At 38.4% G+C, this 22,395-nt stretch overlaps 1 protein-coding gene across 22 annotated transcripts in view; it reads right to left on the bottom strand.

The window, feature by feature from the left end:
- MBNL1 (muscleblind like splicing regulator 1) overlaps positions 1-22,395 on the bottom strand; it is a 222,877-nt gene that overhangs the window by 30,455 nt on the left and 170,027 nt on the right. For all 22 annotated transcript variants that reach the window (XM_050779831.1, XM_050779829.1, XM_050779836.1 and 19 more), the window contains 2 exons: positions 19,805-19,975; positions 2,135-2,335 (listed from right to left, as the gene is read on the bottom strand). In XM_050779831.1, the coding sequence (XP_050635788.1) occupies positions 2,135-2,335; positions 19,805-19,975 (372 nt within the window). The remainder of the gene's footprint in view (positions 1-2,134; positions 2,336-19,804; positions 19,976-22,395) is intronic.

Raw genomic sequence — 22,395 nt, 5'->3', positions numbered from 1 at the left:
AGAGCCTAGAAATAATGCAGCACACCTATAACTATTTGATCTCCAACAAAGCTGACAATAACAAGCAATGAGGAAAGGACTCCCTGTTCAATAAATGGTGCCAGGATAACTGGCTAGCTATACACAGAAGATTGAAACTGAACCCCTTCTTTACACCATATACAAAAATCAACTCAAGACGGATTAAAGGCTTAAGTGTGAAACCCCGAACTATAAAACCCCTGAAAGATAACATAGGAAATACCATTCTTGACACAGGACCTGGCAAAGATTTCATGACAAACATGCCAAAAGCAATCGCAACAAAAATAAAAATGGAAAAATGGTATCTAATTAAACTAAAGAGCTTCTACACAGCAAAAGAAACTATCAACGGAATAAACAGCCTACAGAATGGGAGAAAATATTTACAAACTATGTATTCCACAAAGGTCTAATATCTAGAATCTGTAAGGAACTTAAATTTACGAGCAAAAAACAACCCTATTACAAAGTGGGTGAAGGACATAAACAGATGCTTTTCAAAGAAAGATACACAAGTGGCCAATAAGTATATGAAAAATGTCCATTATCACTAATATTAGAGAAATGCAAATCAAAACCACCAGATACCATCTCACGCCAGTTAAAATGTCTATTATTAAAAACTCAAAAAATAATGAATGTTGGGAAGGTTGCAAAGAAATAGAAACAATTATACACTGCTGGTGGGAGTGCAAATTAATTCAACCGTTGTGGAAAACAGTGTGGCAATTCCTCAAAGACCTAAAAACAGAAATCATTTGACCCAGTAATCCCATTACTGGGTATTTACCCAAGGAATATAAATCGTTCTACCATAAAGACACACATGTGTATATTCACCGCAGCACTATTCACAACAGCAAAAACATGGAATCAACCTAAGTGTCCATCAATGGTAGCCTGGATAAAGAAAATGTGGTATATATACACTATGGAATACTATGCAGACATAAAAAAGAATGAGATCACGTCCTTTGCAGCAACATAGATTGAGCTGGAGGCCATTATCTGAAGCAAACTAATACAGAAACAGGAAACCACATACCACATGTTCTCACTTGTAAGTGGGGGCTAAATGATGAGACCTCATGGACACAAAGAGGGAAACAGCAGATGTTAGGGCCTATTTGAGGGTGGTTGGTGGGAGGGGGGAGAGGATCAGAAAAAAATACCTATTGGGTATTGTGCTTATTACCTGGGTGATGAAATAATCTCTACACCAAACCCCAATGGTATAAAGTTTACCTATATAAAAACCTGCACATGTACCCCTGAACCTAAAATGTAAGTTAAAAAAATATATCACCTCATCCTCACCAGGGAAAAGAGGAAAAAGTCATTTTATTCTTTAGGTGGGTTCAATGACAGGTTTGTATCTTCAATGTACATTTGATGCTGTCACTTTTTCTCTACATCTATAATTTACCAAATTCATTAATTCACAGTCATGTTGAAATTCTGAACAACCACATTAAAGTAAGATTTATAACTTTAATATCTTTTTCATGTACCAACAGCGGAGCCCACGCATCTGATCATCCTTTACTCTAGAACTTAAGAGGATTATGCAAAAAACTTTTATGAAAGCACACTTCATAAACAAAGTTTCCTTTCTACTTCAACCAAAATATTGTACAGCTTATGAGAAAACTTGCAATAATAAATTGTAAAATGTTTTACAGACACTAATATTTGTAAATCTTTATGAGAACAATTTTTAGGGGATTGATAACGTTTGTTATTCTTGATAGTTGCAACAACAACAAACACTCAGGAGGCATTTGCTTATGTGCCAGATATTCCCCTAACTCTTTGAGGTAAGTGCCGTTTTAAAGATGAGGAAATTGAGGTACAGTGATATAACCAGGCAATCTGACTTTAGGGTCCAACTTCTTATCCACTATTCTAAACATGGATGTTGTAGCCTTTATAAACATTACATTAATCAAATACAGCATATCTATACTCTAGTAAAATGTTCCAAACCCTAAGCCAAAATCTCTGTTTTAAAATTTTTACAACTTTTTGGCCATGGAAACACAAACAAACAAAAAAATACACTTGGAGAATTAGAATGTATTACATAAAGACACCAACTAGTCATTCCTACCTCAAGTCTGTCTGTTCGCATTAATTTCTGTGCAGCAGCTGCAGCAGCTGCAGGTACAGGGACACCCGGATTCCCTGTAACCAACATTGGTGCAGTCGGCAAGATCTCTGCTGGGACCAGGCTTGGAGAAACAGGTCCCAGATAGGGATTAAAGGCTGCTGATGCATTGGTGGCTAAGCTTGGTGCAACTGAAAACATTGGCTGAAAAATAAAATAAAAGCAAAATTTAACAAGCGGGTCTCAGCTCAAAGTTGATTATTCTTAATTATACATTTGTCCTCCATCCATCTATCAACTCTTCCTTCCTTCCCTTCTTCCCTTTAATCCTGTGTTCATTTACCATTTGTCCTCCATCCATCTATCCATTCTTCCTCCCTTGCCTTCTTCCCTTTAATCCTGTGTTCATTTACTATCATTTAGGGTAAGGCTGTTTTATTAAATAAGCACTCATCAAATCAATGTTTTTCTAAAATATAACAGGTAAAATATCCATTAAATTATTCACTGGAATTTTGAACCTGGGGGGTCTATAATACTTGTAATTTTTTTTTTTTTGAAGAATAGATAAACTAGGCAGAAACTCCTTGTGGTCACCTAATCTTCATCTTTGCCCTGACTTAATTCTAGATATTTGTCTAAGAAATACATTTTGTAATTGCTATGTCAGATGTACTTGAAAGACCTGTTTACCACTGTTAATAGGTTGCAAGTGTCCTATGATCCGGAATAAATACAGTAGAACTCCCAGGGGATAAAAGAGTTTCACAGTCAATGTAAGCTGTAAATAAATCTCATGGGTTTGGGAAAGGTGATGATGACACCTTGTCTTCTGAGCACATAAGATAAAATGTTTGGTATACTTACTTGATGGTGATTTTTCTGGGGGAAATTATAAATGTTCCACTAGTCTATCATACCTTACTAAGGGAAAACACGTCTAAAATGTGAAGTCTGAAGTAGAACTGCTACTAAGGAAATGCTACATGATTAGTCAAGGAAATACATATGGCAGAACTGAATAAACTGCTACAAGACAGAATTTCTTCCAGAAATGCTTTCATGGATACACAAGGATTGTTTCTATTTGTTGATATGCAAACTTGCATATCATAAAATATATTTGTTCTTGAATAGCATTAATTTACCTGAAATCTAACAATTTGTTTTTCTAGTGTTTAAAGTATAACAGAACACAAACAATTTCATATCTTATGGATAGTACATTTTTAACTTCCTAACAGACTCTCAATTCTAGTTCTCGAAGTTTAATGCTTCATGTAATAATGCTTGTTTCTGAAACACAAAAGCTTGTAGGCAAAACGGATGCTGTTCTTTAAGGTAATTTTTTTTTTTTTTTTTTTTTTTTTTTGAGACGGAGCCTTGCTCTGTTGCCCCAGCTAGAGTGCAGTGGTGCAATCTTGGCTCACTGCAAGCTCCACCTCCCGGGTTCATGCCATTCTCCTGCCTCAGCCTCCCTAGTAGCTGGGACTACAGGTGCCCGCCACCATGCCTGGCTAATTTTTTGTATTTTTAGTAGAGACGGGGTTTCATCATGTTAGCCAGGACGGTCTCAATCTCCTGACCTCATGATCCGCCCACTTCGGCCTCCCAAAGTGCTGAGATTACAGGCCTGAGCCACCGAGCCCAGCCTCTTTAAGGTAATATTTAACAATTTATTTTCTTTACTCAGTAGTAATGAACAGAATTACAGAACATCTTTTAGAATAAAAGAGACATTATAATGTATTAATAACTAATTCTGCCATCTGATAGGAATAAGAAGTTACATGGTCCCTGAATATATGTAGCATTCAAGAGAGCTTTGTAGCAAAACTTTTTCCAATATAAGGCATACATTACAAATGTAATTCTTATAGTACAAAAGAAATACGTTAAAAAGTAAAACATATCCTTTATTCACTCTGGCCCTGACTGATTCTATATTTAGAAAAATAAAATGAATTTCAAGTGTTCCCTTTTTCTTAGGGCAGTGGTTTTCAACCGAGTTGTTTTGCCTCTCAGGAGACACCTGGCAATGTCTAAAGACATTTTTGGTTATCACAGCTGGAGGGGAACTATTGCATATAACGGATGGAAGCCAGGGATGCTGCTAAGTGTTCTACAACATATAAGACAGCCCCTCGCAACAAAGAATTATCCAGCCCCGAAAGTCAATACTGTCAATGTTAAGAAGGCCTTTCTTAGGGAACTCTTCTGTTGACCTCAAAACTTGCTTGGGAAGCACTCTTTGCATTTAGCTATACATTTTTACTAACAAAAATATGAAAAACCAGAATATGCAATACCTAATGTGATTCACTGAGAAGAAACAATACAACATAGATTATACCATGTCAACTTAAAATCATTATGCCTCTGAACACGTTGGTTTGAATGCCATGTTTAGCTACTCTGCCAGGTCGATGGCTCTTGCCTGATGAAGTGGTCTCAAGTAGCACCTCTAATCCCCAACCCCTCCCAGCACAAAGCAGCAACCTGCAGACAACAAGAACTATCTGTGCATTCCAGATTTTAACAATCAACAAGCTGTCAGAAACTAGGGCCCAGGGCAGTCTCTGTCCACCAACACTTCCCAGAGCCACAGCTGACTTAATGCTGCGCCACTGTCCATTCTCTGTCCAGGTGGCAGCAGGACAAGGATTGATTGTATAGTGAATATATGTTGAACTTGGATTTCTATTCAAGGATATTCAGGTTAAACTTGTACTTTGTTATACATTGTCAGATTGCATATGAAAATCCAGCCAGACCAGCACCCTAATTTCTATATTAGTCATTTAAGAATTACAAGAAATTTAGCATAGAAGACTAAAAGAGTCTATGTCAGGGGACTAACAGACTAGTTCAGCAAATGGACAACAGAAGCTACTCATTATCATTCCTCTTTGCATTCTTTTACTATGAATAAACATGTATTTCCAGATAGTGCATTTTTAATGTATACTTCAGAAAGTTACTGAGATGTTTATGTTACTGTACATAATCTACTATAATTATTTAAAAGCAAAGGACAAATTTAAAAATGTTTTTGGAAGAAAAAGCATTTTTATTTTAATAAAATGAGACCAGAGGCTAATAAAACTCAGCTCTCTTAAATCTCACCAAATAAAATACACTGGAAATCTAAAAATGCATATAATGCAGCTGTTGTACACTATAGGCAGAATCATACTTTTATTATGTAAAAATACTGCTTTAATAACTGGCAATAATCTTTCCTGAGTTGTTTCTATAGAGTCAGCAAGAGAATTGATCTTTTGCTTTAATTCAGCAGAGCAAATTCAAATCTGTACAATTTTAGGGCACTGTCCCCAAGTAAAGTCTGTAGGAGCTTTTAAAAATGTGACACATTCAGCAAGCATTATCTCAAATTGTTCCCTCTTTCGATAAGCAGAGCTATTTGCTGAATAGGCAGACAATCAATAACTAGCTTTATACTTTGAAACTTGATTCCAAAAGACAGACAGACAGACACACACACACACACACACACGCAACATTCCTTCATTTATTTTAAATTTTTGTAAGTTTGTTACATCACTTTAGTCATACTGTTTTTTCAAAGAGTGCCATGTTGAAGATAGGTCACTGCTAGCCCCATCAGAGAGTGCCCTAATCAGATTAGGAAAGCACTTGACCTGCACTACTGCCAGTTTTCTATTCCAAAAGCTATCCTGCAGGAGGTTCAGCAGAATCTCAAAGACAGGTATTAATGCAATGTTATCAAGTGGCATCCTGTTCTCTCTCTGAAGGATAACATATAACTACGTAATTGGTATATTTGATACTGACTATATTCTTGTGATAATGATTTGTAGGTATCTCTGTTCCTGGAAGACATAAGAAAGTTTGGTTTATAATTGCCTTTTGCCAACGAACACCCTCACCAGAGAAAAACAAAGTACAAACTTACTAATTCTGGTGCTGCTTATGGGTTAATCACTTGTTTGTTTTAAATCGGACATTGATTCCATTAAGGTAATCACACTTCATTATAAATCAAAGTGTTAATGTCATATTGTGACCCTAGTTAGCTATGCAAACATGGTTATTAGTAGTAATTCCCTATTTATTGTGTGTCAGCATCATGCTGAGTGCTTTATCTGTGCTATTTATTGTATTTAATCCTTACAACAGTAGAGTATAAATTCCCTTGGTAATTTTTTTTTCTGTTGTGTTTTTTGAGGGGTAGAGATCAGGAGAGATCTGTTTAGTTCCCTATGGTCTATATAGATTATGTGTCTATAGACACAAATGAGTGAATCGAAGGCCTAGGATGTGACCACAGGTGTGTCTGATTCCAAGTGGTTCTCACAAAGTGGTTTTCACACAATGAACCAGGTGTCCATTAAAATCACCCAAAGGACTTTTAAACCGTGAATGCCCTGGCCACTCCTCACTCGTCAGAATCTCTGGTAAGTGGCAGTATTTTTTTAGAGCTCCTAGGTGATTCTAGTTCCATACACTATGTCGTTTTCTACAGATATAGGTACACTTTTCTGATTGTACGTAAGGTCTCTAAGGATACATGTTCCCTTATGGCTCTTTTCTTTTAAACATGGTTTATCCTCCACATTGAATGCTACCCATGCCTAGCCAATCTGTTTAATTCCTAATTGTGCTTCAAGAATTAGGACTCTTCGGGTAAGTTTCTCTTGATCCATCCACATCTCTAACTATGAAGGGGTTTTTCTTACCTTCTGTTCCCATGAACTCCTAATTACTCGAACGCAGCATAAACCACTGCATGGGTTTACCTGCATATCTCCTCTAGTCTGACAAGACTGGATGCTCCTAGAGGGCAGACTTTTGCCTTATGTCTTGTTCATGTTATTTATGTGCTGCGTTTAGCATCTATACAGATCCTCTACAAACATTTACTTAACATATATACTAATGGATTTGCTAACTGCTTTTCTCTGTCATAGAAACAAGCAAACACATTAAATATTCTTTAGAATATATACTTGAATGTGAAATAAAAGTGATTGTTATTTTCTTTCTTTACCTCAAAATTTAATAATTACTATCTCTAATATACCTATTCAAAGTTTATTCTTTTTGTTTTGCAATTTTTTATATTAAGCTTTCTAAGTTTCAGTAATGTAGTTACCATGTTATAATGTTGCAAATATCACAGGGGCTGACATTTATCTTAAAACACCATGTGAACACTGTTTGTTTTGCAATGTTTGAGAATAAAAAAAAAAAGGAGGGAGTATATGTAACAGAAATATGTAATCAGTATACACTGAAATCCACAGAACACAAACTTTAAGTCATATTTTTCTACATTATATGTATGTATATAAAGCAATAAAATATAAAGTGCTTTTTTAAAAAAAACACACATAATCAAGGTATACAAAAGCATGTTTCTGGGTAGGCATAACCCTGTAACTAGTCTCAGTGAGCTATTTTGAATATAAACAGTGCCAAAAGCTAACAGAAGGTATCAACAAATTCATGTTATAAAGTTCTTTTTTTCTAAGAAAGCAGGGCCAGGCACAGTGGGTCTGGCCTATGATCCCAGCACTTTATGAGGCTGAGGCAGGAGAATCACTTGAGTCCAGGAGTGTGAGCTTACAGTATGCTATGACTGCACCACTGCATTCTAGGCTGGGTGACAAAGCCAGACCCTCTCTCTTAAAAAAAAAAAAAAAGATAGCAAATGACTGGAATAAAATAAGAGATACTGTTATAACTTTGCCTCTAGACTGACTTGTGACTGGATAAATCAATGAGTATCTCCTTCATTCTTAGTTTCACTTCATCCTTCAATCCAGTTTTACTGAAATAACAAACATTTAAATAAAGAACACTCTGGCCCTCCTAGTAGAAAGGTATCAACCAGGCATGGCCTAGTTCTTAAAATCCTGGGCCCATTCTCTCAGGCTGCTTGAGGATTCACAGGCTCCTTAATGGAAACAGGCAGTAAGAACAGCAGGATGGATGAAAGCCTACTCAGAGAAACTGACATGGAAACATTTTACCAGAAACATTCTGGGATAAAGTGGCCTTATCTCAACCATTACCTGCATAAAATGGAAAGCAAAGAATCAAAGAACTATTTAAGAATTCTAGGTGTTCCTGGAAGCGTGACAAGTGATGACTTCAAAGCATTCTGCATCCAACTGGCAACAAATGCTTGGAACATGACATGACAGCAAAGTCTATCTAGGTGACAGAAGCCGCAAAGAAGCTCTCAAGACATTAGCTAAAACCAGAAACTGAATTTCTCTATTCCTAGGCTATTTCAAAATTCATGAAATGCACAGGATTTCTACACAAATTATTTATCTTGAGACACCGAATTTGTGTACCCGAAGAATAGCTGCCATCAGAAATTATGGATAGCCACGACTACCTTTGGGATCACAGGTAAAGGCCATTACTAGAGAAATTCCAGAGATCATGCAAAGCTCTTTATAATCACTGCTTATGTAGAGCTCTTTGAGGGCAATGAAGAGAGCCTGGAAACAACAGAATTTCTGAAGGACACTTGGCTGGGATGAACTGAAGAAATCTATCAGCGGCCTCCAGGTTGTAAGCCACGATATACAGCCTATTTTTGGTAAAATTATGTAGGAATTTTTCATTACATAAAATCCGCACCAGACAGTATGTGACAAAGTAAAAATAATAAATCAGAAGAAGATTCCAGAAGTTTTATTTATGTTTTTGATTATTTTTTATTTTTATTAAAGTTCTGGGATACATATGCAGAACGTGCAGGTTACATGGGTATACATGTGACATGGTGGTTTGCTGCACTCATCAACCAGTCATCTACATTAGGTATTTCTCCTAATGCTATCCCCTACCTTACCCCCCCAACCCCCAACAGGCGTCAGTGTGTGATGTTCCCCTCCCTGTGCCCATATGTTCATTGTTCAACTCCCACCTATGAGTGAGAACATGCCGTGTTTGGTTTTCTGTTCCTGCGTTAGTTTGCTGAGAATGATGGTTTCCAGTTTCATCCATGTCCCTGCAAAGGATATGAACTCATTCTTTCTTATGGCTGCACAGTATTCCATGGTGTATTATGTGCCACATTTTCTTTATCCAGTCTATCATTGATGGGCATTTGGGTTTGTTCAAAGTCTTTGCTGTTGTGAATTGTGCTGCAATAAACATACGTGTGCATGTGTCTTTACAGCAGCATGATTTATAATCCTTTGAGTATATACCCAGTAATGGGACTGCTGGGTCAAATGGTATTTCTAGTTCTAGATCCTTGAGGAATCACCACACTGTCTTCCACAATGGTTGAACTAATTTACACACCCACCAACAGTGTAAAAGCATTCCTATTTCTCCACATCCTCATCAGCATCTGTTGTTTCCTGACTTTTTAGTGATCGTCATTCTAACTGGCATGAGATGCTATCTCATTGTGGTTTTGATTTGCATTTCTTTTTTTTTTTTTCTTTTTGAGATGGAGCCTCTCTGTTACCCAGGCTGGAGTGCAGTGGTGCGATCTCGCGTCACTGCAACCTCCGCCTCCCAGGTTCAAGCAATTCTCTTGCCTCAGCCTCCTGAATAGCTGGGACTACAGGTGCATGGCACCACGCCTCGATAATTTTTTGTAATTTTAGTAGAGACAGGGTTTCACTGTGTTAGCCAGGATGGTCTCGATTTCGGTCACCTCGGCCTCCCAAAGTGCTGGGATTACAGGCATGAGTCACCACGCCCGGACCCTGATTTGCATTTCTCTAATGACCAGTGATGATGAGATTTTTCATACATTTGTTGGCCACATAAATGTCTTCTTCTGAGAAGTGTCTGTTCAAGTCTTTTGCCTACTTGTTGATGGTTTTTTTTCTTTTCTTGTAAATTTGTGTAACCTCTTTGTAAATTCTGGATATTAGCCCTTGGTCAGATGGAGAGATTGCAAAATTTTTCTCCCATTCTGTAGGTTGCCTGTTCACTCTGATGATAGTTTACTTTGCTGTGCAGAAGCTCTTTAGTTTAATTAGATCCCATTTGTCATTTTTGGCTTTTGTTGCCGTTGCTTTCGGTGTTTCAGTCGTCAAGTCTTTGCCCATGCCTATGTCCTGAATGCTATTGCCTTGGTCTTCTTGTTATGGTCTTGGGTCTTACGTTTAAGTCTTTAATTCATCTTGAGTTAATTTTTGTATAAGGTGCAAGGAAGGGGTCCAGTTTCAGTTTTCTGCATATGGCTAGCCAGTTTTCCCAACACCATGTATTAAATATAGAATCCTTTCCCCATTGCCTGTTTTTGTTAGGTTTGTCGAAGATCAGATGGTGGTAGATGTGTGGTGTGATTTCTAAGGCCTCAGTTCTGTTCCAATGGTCTATATATCTGTTTTGGTACCAGTACTATGCTGTTTTGGTTACTGTAGCCTTGTAGTATAGTTTGAAGTCAGGTAGTGCAATACCTCCAGCTTTGTTCTTTTTGCTTAGGATTGTCTTGGCTATACAGGCTCTTTTTTGGTTCTATATGAAATTTAAAGTAGTTTTTTTTTTTTTTTTTTCTAACTCTGTGTAGAAAGTCAATGGTAGCTTGATGGGAATACCATTGAATCTATAAATTATTTTGGACAGTATGTCCATTTTCGTGATATTGATTCTTTCTATCCATGTGCATGGAATGTTTTTCCATTTGCTTGGGTCCTCTCTTAGTTCCTTGAGCAGTGGTTTGTTGTTCTCCCTGAAGAGGTCCTTCATATCCCTTGCAAATTATATTCCTAGGTATTTTATTCTCTTTGTAGCAATTGTGAATGGGAGTTCACTCATGATTTGGCTCTCTGTCTATTATTGGTGTATAGGAATGCTTGTGATTTTTGCACATTAATTTTGTATCCTGAGACTTTGCTGAAATGGCTTATCAGCTCAAGGAGTTTTGGGGCTGAGACGATGGGATTTTATAAATATACAATCATGTCATCTGCAAACAGAGACAATTTGACTTCTTCTCTTCTTACCTGAATACCCTTTCTTTCTCTTGCCTCATTGCCCCAGTCAGAACTTCCAATACTATGTTAAATAGGAGTGGTGACAGAGGGCATCCTTATCTTGTGCCAGTTTTCAAAGGGAATGCTTCCACCTTTTGCCCATTCAATATGATATTGGCTATGGGTTTGTCATAAACAGCTCTTATTATTTTGAGATACATTCCATCAATACCTAGTTTATTATTTTTAGCATGAAGGGATGTTGAATTTTATTAAAGACCTTTCTGCATCTATTGAGATAAACATGTGGTTTTTGTCATTGGTTCTGTTTATCTGATGGATTATGTTTATTGGTTTGTGTATGTTGAACCAGCCTTGCATCCCAGGGATGAAACAGACTTGATCATGGTGGATAAGTTTTTTAATGTGCTCTAGATTCAGTTTGCTGGTATTTTATTGAGGATTTTCGCATCAATGTTCATCAGGGATATGGCCTGAAATTTTCTTTTTTTGTTGTGTCTCTGCCAGCTTTTGGCATCAGGATGATGCTGGCCTCGTGAAATGGGTGATGGAAGAGTCCCTCTTTTTCTATTGTTTGGAATAGTTTCAGAAGGAATGGTACCAGCTCCTCTTTATACCTCTGGTAGAATTTGGCTGTGAATCCGTCTGGTCCTGGGCTTTTTTTTGGTTGATAGGCTATTAATTACTGCCTCAATTTCAGCACTTGTTATTGGTCTACTCAGGGATTTGACTTCTTCCTGGTTTAGTCTTGGGAGGCTGTATGTGTCCAGGAATTTATCTATTTCTTCTAGATTTTCTAGTTTATTTGCATAGAAGTATTTATAGTATTCTCTGATGGCAGTTTTTATTTCTGTGGGATCAGTGGTGATATCCCCTTTGTCATTTATATTGTGTCTATTTGGGTCTTCTCTTTTCTTCTTTATTAGTCTGGTTAGTGGTCTATCTATTTTGTGAATCTTTTCAAAAAACCAGCTCCTGGATTCATTGATTTTTTGAAGGGTTTTTTGTGTCTCTATTCTTCAGCCCTGCTCTGATCTTATTTCTTGTGTTCTGCTAGCTTTTGAATTTCTTTGCTCTCGCTTCTCTCGTTCTTTTAATTGTGATGTTAGGGTGTTGATTTTATATCTTTCCTGCTTTTTCATGTGGGCATTCAGTGCTACAAATTTCCCTGTAAACACCGCGTTAGCTGCGTCCCAGAGATTCTGGTACATTGCGTCTTTGTTCTCATTGGTTTCAAAGAACTGATTTATTTCTGCCTTAATTTCATTATTTACCCAGTAGTCATTCAGGAGCAGGTTGTTCAGTTTCCATGTGGTTGTATGGTTTTGAGTGGGTTTCTTAATCCTCAGTTCTAATTTGATTGCACTGTGGTCTGAGAGACTGTTTATGATTTCTGTTCTTTTGCACCTTTTGAGGAGTGTTTTACTTCCAATTATGTGGTCAACTTTGGAGCAAGTGCTTTGTGGTGCTAAGAAGAATGTATACTCTGTTGATTTGGGGTGGAGAGTCCTATAGATGTCTATTAAGTCTGCTTGGTCCAGAGCTGAGTTCAATTCCTGAATATTCTTGTTAATTTTCTGCCTCATTGATCTGTCTAATATTGACAGTGGGGTGTTAGTCTCCCATTAGTATTGTGTGGCAGTCGGTCTCTTTGTAGGTCTGTAAGAACTTGCTTTATGAATTGGGTACTTCTGTACTAGGTGTATATATATGTTTAGGATAGTTAGCGCTTCTTGTTGCATTGATCCCTTTACTAGTATGTACTGCTCTTCTTTCGTCTTTTTTTATCTTGGTTGGTTTAAAGTCTGTTTTATCAGAGACTAGGATTGCAATCCCTGCTTTTTTTTTTGGCTTTCCATTTGCTTACTAAATATTTCTCCATGCTTTGTTTTGAGACTTTGTGTATCTGTACGTAAGGTGGGTCTCCTGAATACAGCACACTGATGGGTCTTGACTTTTCATCCAGTTTGCCAGTCTGTGTCTTTTAATTGAGGCATTTAGCCTGTTTACATTTAAGGTTAATATTGTCATGTGTGAATTTGATCCTGTCATTATGATGCTAGCTGGTTATTTTGCCCATTAGTTGATGCAGTTTCTTCATACGTCGATAGTGTTTACATTTTGGTAATTTTTTAGTGGTTGGTACCAGTTTTACCTTTCCATATTCAGTGCTTCCTTCAGGAGCTCTTGTAAGGCAAGCCTGGTGGTGACAAAATCCCTCAGCATTTACTTGTCTGTAAAGGATTTTATTTCTCCTTCAGTTATGAAGCTTAGTTTGGTTGGGTATCAAATTCTGGATTGAAAATTCTTTTCTTTAAGAATGTTGAATATTGGCCCCCACTCTCTTCTGGCTTGTAGGGTTTCTGAAGAGAAATCTGCTGTTAGTCTGATGGGCTTCCCTCTGTGGGTAACCTGACCTTTCTCTCTGGCTGCCCTTAACACATTTTTTTCTTCATTTAAACCTTGGTGAATCTGACGATTATATGTCTTGGGGTTGCTCTTCTCGAGGAGTATATTTGTGTTGTTCTCTGTATTTCCTGAATGTGAATTTTCTGCACCCAGTTCGAACTTCTCAGTGGCTTTGTTTACACTGTTAGCGGAAAACCACGTACTTAAGCCTCAGTTGTGGCAAATGCCCTCCCCCTACCAAGCTCTGTAGTTCCAGGTTGACTTCAGACTGCTGTGCTGGCAGCGATAATTTGAAGCCAGTGGATCTTAGCTTGTTGGGCTCCATGGGGGTAGGATCCACTGAGCAAGACCACTCGACTCCCTGGCTTCAGCCACCTTTCCAGGGGAGTGAATGGTTCTGTCCTGTTGGCATTCCGGGCACCACTGGGGTATGAACAAAATCTCCTACAGCTAGCTCAGTGTCTGCCCAAACAGCCTGTCTTGCTAGGTTGGGGAAGTTCTCCTGGATAGTATCCTGAAGTGTGTTTTCCAACTTGGTTCCATTCTCCCCATCACTTTCAGGTACACCAATCAAACGTAGGTTTGGTCTTTTCACACAGTCCCATATTTCTTGGAGGCTTTGTTCGTTCCTTTGCATTCTTTTTTCTCTAATCTTGTCTTCACACTTTATTTCATTAAGTTGATTTTCAGTCTCTGATATCCTTTCTTCCACTTGATCGATTCAGCTACTGATACTTGTGTATGCTTCACGAAGTTCTCATGCTATGTTTTTCACCTCCATCAGCTCATTTATCCTCTTCTCTAAAGTGGTTATTCTAGTTAGCAGCTCCCGTAATCTTTTATCAAGGTTCTTAACTTCCTTGCATTGGGTTAAAACATGCCCCTTTAGCCCAGGGGAGTTTGTTAACACACACCTTCTGAAGCCTACTTCTGTCAATTCATCAAACTCATTTTCCGTCCAGTTTTGTTCCCTTGCTGGCAAGGAGTTGTGATACTTTGGAGGAGAAGAGGCAAACCGTTTTTTGGAATTTTCAGCCTTTTTGAGCTGGATTTTCCTCATCTTTGTGGATTTACCTACCTTTGGTCTTTGATGTTGGCGACCTTTGAATGGGTATTTTGCGTGGGTGTCCTTTTAGTTGATGTTGATGCTATTGCTTTCTATTTGTTAGTTTTCCTTCTAACAGTTAGTACCCTCTGCTGCAGGTCTACTGGAGTTTGCTGGAGGTCCACTCCAGACCCTGTTTGCCTGAGTAGCACTAGCAGAGGCTGCAGAACAGCAAAGATTGCTGCCTGTTCCTTCCTCTGGAAGCTTCATCCCAGAGGGGCACCCACCAGATGCCAGCTGGAGCTCTCCTATATGAAGTGTCTTTTGATCCCTGCTGGGAGGTGTCTCCCAGTCAGGAGGCACAGGGATCAGGGGCCCACTCGAGGAGGCAGTCTGTCCCTTAGCAGAGTTCAAGCACTGTGCTAGGAGATCTGCTGCCCTCTTCAGAGCTGTCAGGCAGAAAGTTTAAGTCTGCTGAAGCTGTGCCCACAGCTGCCCCTTCCCCCAGGTGCTCTGTCCCAGAGAGATGGGAGTTTTATTTACAAGCCCCTGACTAGGGCTGCTGCCTTTCTTTCAGAGATGCCCTGCCCAGAGAGAAAGAATCTACAGAGGCAGTCTGGCTACAGTGGCTTTGCTGTGCTGAGGTGGTTTCTACACCCTGTTCAAACTTCCTGGCGGCTCTGTTTACACTGTGAGGGGAAACCACCTACTAAAGCCTCAATTATGGTGGATGTCCCTCCCCCTACCAAGCTTGATAGTCCCAGGTCGACTTCACACTGCTGTGCTAGCAGTGAGAATTTCAAGCCAGCAGGATCTTAAGCTTGTTTTGCTCCATGGGGGTGGGATCCGCTGAACAAGACCACTTGGCTCCCTGACTTCAGCCCTCTTTCCAGGGGAGTGAACAGTTCTGTCTCGCTGGCGTTCCAGGAGTCACTAGGGTATGAAACAAACAAACAAACAAACTCCTGCAGCTAGCTCAGTGTCTGCCCAAATGGCTGCCCAGTTTTGTGTTTGAAAGCCAGGGTCCTGGTGGTGTAGGCACCTGAGGGAATCTCCTAGTCTGCGGTTTACGAAGACCGTGGGAAAAGCGTAGTATCTGGGCTGGATAGCTCCATCCCTCACAGCAGGGTCCCTCACGGCTTCCCTTGGCTAGGGAAGGGAATTCCCTGACCCCTTGCACTTCTCGGGTGGGGCAACACCCTACCGTGCTTCTGCTTAGCCTCTGTGGGCTGCACCAACTGTTTAACCAGTCCCAATGAGATGAACTGGGTACCTCAGTTGGAAATTCAGAAATCACCCGCCTTCTGCATTGATCTTGCTGGGAGCTGTAGAGCAGAGTTGCTCCTATTTGGCCACCTTGCTCAGGTAATTCCAGAAGTTTTATTTTTTAAAATTTCAATAATTAAACACTATAGACCTTCCATTTGTCATCAAAGAACATATGATTTTAAAAAAAGATCATTTTACATTGTATTAGTGGTTTAGAAATGACAGCAGAATGTCAATTATTCTATAATTTATAATATTAGATTTATTAATCTGTGTGGACACAGATTAAATCATTCATTTTCTACTACTTATTTTCTCATCTTATGAAATGAGATTATGTTTACATTATAAGATTGTTAAAACCTGTAGATAATGTATTTCAAACTGTTCACTATTTGTTGAAGATGGTCAGAGATCTCGCTCTTTTTTTTTTTTTATTAGAGACAGGGTCTTATTCTGCCACCCACGCTGGAGCGCAGTGGTGCAATCATAACTCACTGAAGCCTCAACCTGGGCTTAAGTGATTCTCGGGCCTTAGCTTCCTGAGTAGCATGAGTAGCATGTACCACCACTCCCAGCTATTTCTTCTTTTCTTTTTTTTTTTTTTGGTAGAGTTGGGGTCTTGCTATGTTGCCCAGGTTGGTCTTGAACTGTTGGCCTCAAGTGATCCTCCTGCCTCAGCCTCCCAAAGTGCTGGGATTACAGGTGTGAGCCACCACATCCAGCTAGGTTAGAGATCTAATCAATCAACCAAGGACGCTGAGTTGGCTAATGGTGTGTCTCCAATTAGTGCTACCACATCATGAATACCAAAAGCAGAACAGGGTGGTTAAAATCCTGGCCTTGCTACTCACTAGCTGTGTAACCTGAGCAAATTTCTTAACCCTTCTGAACTTCTCAGTCTATCTCTAAATTTAGGGTAACATTACTACTTTAAAGGATGGTATGTAAGGATTTAATATATAAAAAGTGCCAAGCACTGTAAAAGTCCCTAACGTATTGTATTTGTCTCAAACATTTTAAGTCCGGTTTCTGATTCTTGGCTTGGTACATTTCAATAAAAGCTCACAAAGCCTATGAAAATGGGAAACCTTCCTATAGACACCTGCATTCCCTTAGTGTCATGCTCTGAAGATATTAAATGTATAGACCTTGTCTCTCACAATTTATGAGAAAATGAAAACCCAAACTTGGTTGCATAATAACCCAAGTTTAGTGGCATATTTCTTGTAGCCATCAAGCCTTTAGCTGCCTTTGCTAATAGTCTGCTAATACGTGTCCACTTCTATTCCCCATTCTATGTTGCAGCCTCTGTAACTGGGCTTGTGTTCTGGGTGCTGGTTATGCTTCCTTTGAACTACGGAGCAGGTAAACGACCATGAATCTCTGCCTGTTTTTCTGGTGTTTGAGAAACTCCTACCTTCATCTGTTCTTTCACTCATCAAGTAATTATTGATCTCTGCTATATGCCAGGCACAATACTAGATGCTTCTAAGTTTGCTTAGGCCTTGCTGTCTCCCTCTCTCCCTCCTGTTCCTCCTAGGTTTGGGAGCTAAACTGACTGACCCTAGAGAAGTCAGATGCTGTCACCTACTTGACTAAAAGTCTTGTCACTGCTCAGATACTCTGAATACTCCTGATGGTATGGAAGTGCTCATAGTATTATCTTCTTTGATATGACCACTACCTGGGTTGGATCCAAGTTAATGCCATGTTTTCAAACACTCATCTGTAGTAGTGGCCATTCTCTTTGAGCGGCAACCCTTTTCCACATTAATCACCTGGCTTCTTCTAGTCCTGTTAATATCCCTATTTGTAAGGCCCACATTAAACTCCCAGTAAGTAGCTGATTATGACCATTCCATTCATTTCTGAATCTCCATGTCATTACCCTCATCAAAACAGGGCTGACTACAAAAAGGATAAAAAAGTCTCAGGTGGGGTTCTGAAGGCAAATTTCCTGTACTAAAGCTTTCTCTACAGTCATTAAAGTCCCAAATGCCTTAAAATTGAATAATTAAAATGATTTCTGTACTTATTACAAAGTCATCTCTGAATCAAGTGTATTTTTAGACAATGATCTCAGGATACCTTTAGCAGAAGGGTAATTCCACATTCAAATGTAGTCATATGAGGAAAAATTAACATAAAGCCTGAATGTGCTCACAACTAATAAAAATAATTTGTCTAAGCAGAGAATTTTCTAACAAAACTATCAGAAAATATGATGATTGTTCTGATGGTTTCAGAAATCTGTGATTTAGAGATTTCATACACAATATATTTGTTAGTAGTATTTCAAAGAGCATAAATATTGTTTACAGTTTTTCCCAGGACTGCACATATGACACCCTAGAATGGCCTTCAGAGTCAGACACAAGGACTAGGTCAGTTAATGTGGTGACCAGTGTTCTCCTCTTCCATCTGAGAACCACACTTGCTGATCTCAAAGGTGCTCCCGGTCAATAGAGAGGGTACAGCCTGGTGATAGGCATGCTTTAAATGTTTAAGTAGAACAAAGTATCTTCACATCAAGGATAGGCCTTAGAGCAACTAAGGTGGTAGCCACCCCAAAGACTTATCAGATCTTTGAAACTGTATGTGAGAGCCAAGTGCAAATGAGACTTTTGTCGTACATGTTGTCAGAGAATGGTGATAGCTATTTTTTTTTTTAACCAAGTGGAAATCTTCATGCTATCCCAATACAAGCATGTGAAATTAGTAGATGTCACAAAAAATAACTTTAAGTTATCTCATTTTTAACTGAGCCCTCAATAATGGGGGGAAAAAACAGATCAGGTTAAAACAGACACATAATTACTTATATTCTCTCACTTCAACTGTATAGAGCTGATCATTGCTATCACTGCCCATGTAATATGGAGATCCTCCCACCTTGAAATGCAATCCCCTACTCTTTTGGAATAATTGGTGCATTAAGTTCTAAAAGAGAATAATAATTACATTGAGTTCAGGTTTTAGAATGCACTTAGAAAAAAATTAGCACCATGCTACAGTTAGCATCCCAGAAAAACATGGGTCTTCACGTTCCCATGACCCCAAAATACTGCATATAAGCTAGTGACATAAATTACTAGCAGATATATTCTGATCATTGCAAATTTCAACACGCATTTAAATTTAAATGTAGAATTACTATGTCACAATTAATGTCAAAGTACCTTTTTCAACCTAACACTAATTCTTACAATCTTCTACATTTTGATGAATAAATATGAAGAGATTATTAGTCATTTATTACACACACACTCCAGAAATCCAAACAGTTAAATAGAAACGTGTGTTTCAAAGCAAGAGTCACCCGTATATACTGCTCAGCAAACATTAAATATCTGTGACCACCCAGTTTTTCAACTTTAGCTCTTTAAGCCCTCAGAGTTTCAGCCTCCCCTGATTAACTCTCCTTTAATGAGACTTCCAAGTCTATGATATTGATTTACTACTGTCAGAATTCTCCTAGCATTTGTAGCTATGAAATAATTTCAACTTAAATTACAGAAGAATAAGAAAGGTGCCTTTTCAAGAAAAAGAACTATACACATTCTTTTCAAGGAGTAAGGAAAGGGAGAACTATTCTCAAAATTAAAGACCATACATACCAATTTTAAATATCATTATTACCTCTAAAGGTGGCTGAAAATGTATATTGACTATACTAGTGAGTTAGATGACCACTGTAACACAGACCATTTTAACACCTGCCAGTCTTGGGATTTATTTTGAAGAAAAATTTAGAGGAAAACAAATGCTATAATGTAAATGTCCATGTCATCTGGCCAGAAATGAGTACCTACACAATGTATAAATTGTTCCAGCATTTGACTGATACTTAATTTTGCTAGAAAATGGTAAGGCAACTGAAATTCTTGTCTGGGTTCAATTCATCTGGTGCAATAATCACTTTAGTACTAAAACTGAGCACTCTGAATTACAAACTTAATGAGTGAAGACTGAAAACATGCTTACCACGGGTTGTAATGGGGCACCAGGCATCATGGCATTGGCTAGTTGCATTTGCTGGGCCAACATGGCCATGTTCTTCTGCTGAATCAAGTTATTGCGTCCATTTATCTCCAACTGCGTTTTTAAATGTGGGGGTGGATGAAGATATTTGCAGTTCTCCCTGGAGCAACGGCCCTATAAAAACAAAAGCCGCAAATGTCAGCTTAAAAAAGAATAAAATCAGTGAATTATGACAAAAAATATAATGCAAACCACCCACTTGAATGTATCATGGGTTTTTCACACAATGCACTGTCCATATCATTTGATCATACATATAGAACAAGTAATGAATTCACCAGAACGTATTATCAATATGAGAGGTTGAGACATTTGAAAAAGTTTAAAAGCTTAAAAAGTTTCAATTATTTTAATAACATTAGCATTAATATTTCCAGATTCAAGTTTAAAAATCTACCAACTGCTAGGGTAATACTAAAACATAGAATATCAAATAACGAATATCAGTCTTCTTTCTTAATATCTTCCTGGTTAAATTTAATGATTTAAGAATCAAAGTTATATAATTTATTTTCACTTGTACTGAAATCTTAGGAAATGAACTTAGAGGACTCAAGGCACATTGTATCTTCAGTAAAACACCTTTACAAGTATCTAATGACAAATAAAATTAAAATTACTACTAGGCTTTACCAGCCCATGCATTAGGAATTTACAATTAAAAAGAAGAAAACTCCCATGTGTTCCCACTCTATATAGAGATTAATAAGTATAATGAAATATTGGTGAAAAATGTGGCCTTTAACTTTTCAAAGATAAATCTAGTCTTCTCCGTTTCACAAAATCTATGAAACAATAAGAAATGGATATATTTACCCTCCAAAAATTTTTTTAAAATGGAGAAACTAAGTTGCTATAAGCCAGGAATGGTGGTGCACTACCTCTGTACTCTGTCCTCAGCACTTCATTCTAGTACCTTCCTTGAATATATACCACCCAGACCAACCTATCAATGAACATAGCCTGGACTAAAATAATGGAAAGAAATCACATGTGTTTAGTAGTAATCTTATCACTTTGGGAGGCTGAGGCAAGAGATCCCCTGAGCCCACGAGTTTGAGACCAGCCTGGGCAAACAGTGAGAGCTCATCTCAAAAAAAAAAAAAAAAAAAAAAAAAAAAAAAAGAAAGAAAGAAAGAAAGAAAGAAAAAAGAAAGAAAGAAAGAAAGAAAGAAAGAAAGAAAAAACACACCCCGAAAAAACAAACCTTACTATAGGTCGGGGCATGGTGGCTCGCGCCTGTAATCCCAGCACTTTGGGAGGCCAAGGCGGGTGGATCACGAGGTCAGGAGATCAAGACCATCCTGGCCAACATGGTGAAACCCTGTCACTACTAAAAATACAAAAATTAGCCAGGCGTGGTTGTATGCGCCTATAGTCCCCGCTACTCAGGAGGCTGAGGCAGGAGAAACGCTTGAACCCAGGAGGCAGAGGTTGCAGTGAGCCAAGATCGCGCCACTGCACTCCAGCCTGGGTGACACAGCGAGACTCCATCTCAAAAAAAAAAAGTTACTATAAAATAATAAGTATAAATATAACTTCCTTTTGGATAGCTCTTTTTAATACAAATATTCATTAAAGTCTATAATATGCAATATGGTGTGAGACACTCCACCCACATTTTTTCAATATATTTTCAAATCATATCAATAGTAGCAGATCTCATCAACTACCTTGACAATGTCTTTCAGCAATAAATCTAATTAAAACTGTTTATAAACAGTACAATAAAATTTTTTTTCCTTTTTTTTAAAATTATACTTTAAGTTCTAGGGTACATGTGCACAACGTGCAGGTTTGTTACATATGTATACTTGTGCCATGTTGGTATGTTGCACCCATCAACTCGTCAGCACCCATCAACTCGTCATTTACATCAGGTATGACTCCCAATGCCATCCCTCCCTCCTCTCCCCTCCGCATAATGGGCCCTGGTGTGTAATGTTCCCCTTCCCGAGTCCAAATGATCTCATTGTTCAGTTCCCACCTATGAGTGAGAACATGTGGTGTTTGGTTTTCTGTTCTTGTGATAGTTTGCTGAGAATGATGGTTTCCAGCTGCATCCATGTCCCTACAAAGGACACAAACTCATCCTTTTTTATGGCTGCATAGAGAAGCCATCATTCACATTCTAAAAAAACCAATTTAGTATAATTTAACTTTACACTATAAACTGACTCTGATGCTTATACTTATGATAAAATCTGTCATAATGCTAATTTAAATGATCAGTTTTGGCTCCTTTTGTATGAGGTTTTTAGGAATGTCTCTACACTGGGCTAGAATCATAGGATACTGCTCGTTATTTTTACAAGCTTCATGTAATACTTGAAATCAGTAGGCAGTGGAGGACAGTGGATAGCAAGGACCTTACAGGTCTCATGAGCTGGGACAGAGGCCTAGCTCTCTTACTCATCAAGTGCATGAACTGCATAAGAAGCTAATTTCTGTAAGCCTCAGGCTCTCTATCTAGTACAGAATTATTAGAAAACGTGTATCACTGCCACCACAATTTAAATTGTGTATCAAACAAA

The sequence above is a fragment of the Macaca thibetana genome, chromosome 2, assembly GCF_024542745.1.
Source record: "Macaca thibetana thibetana isolate TM-01 chromosome 2, ASM2454274v1, whole genome shotgun sequence".
NCBI lineage: Eukaryota > Metazoa > Chordata > Mammalia > Primates > Cercopithecidae > Macaca > Macaca thibetana.
This window is presented reverse-complemented; position numbering and strand designations above follow the sequence as displayed.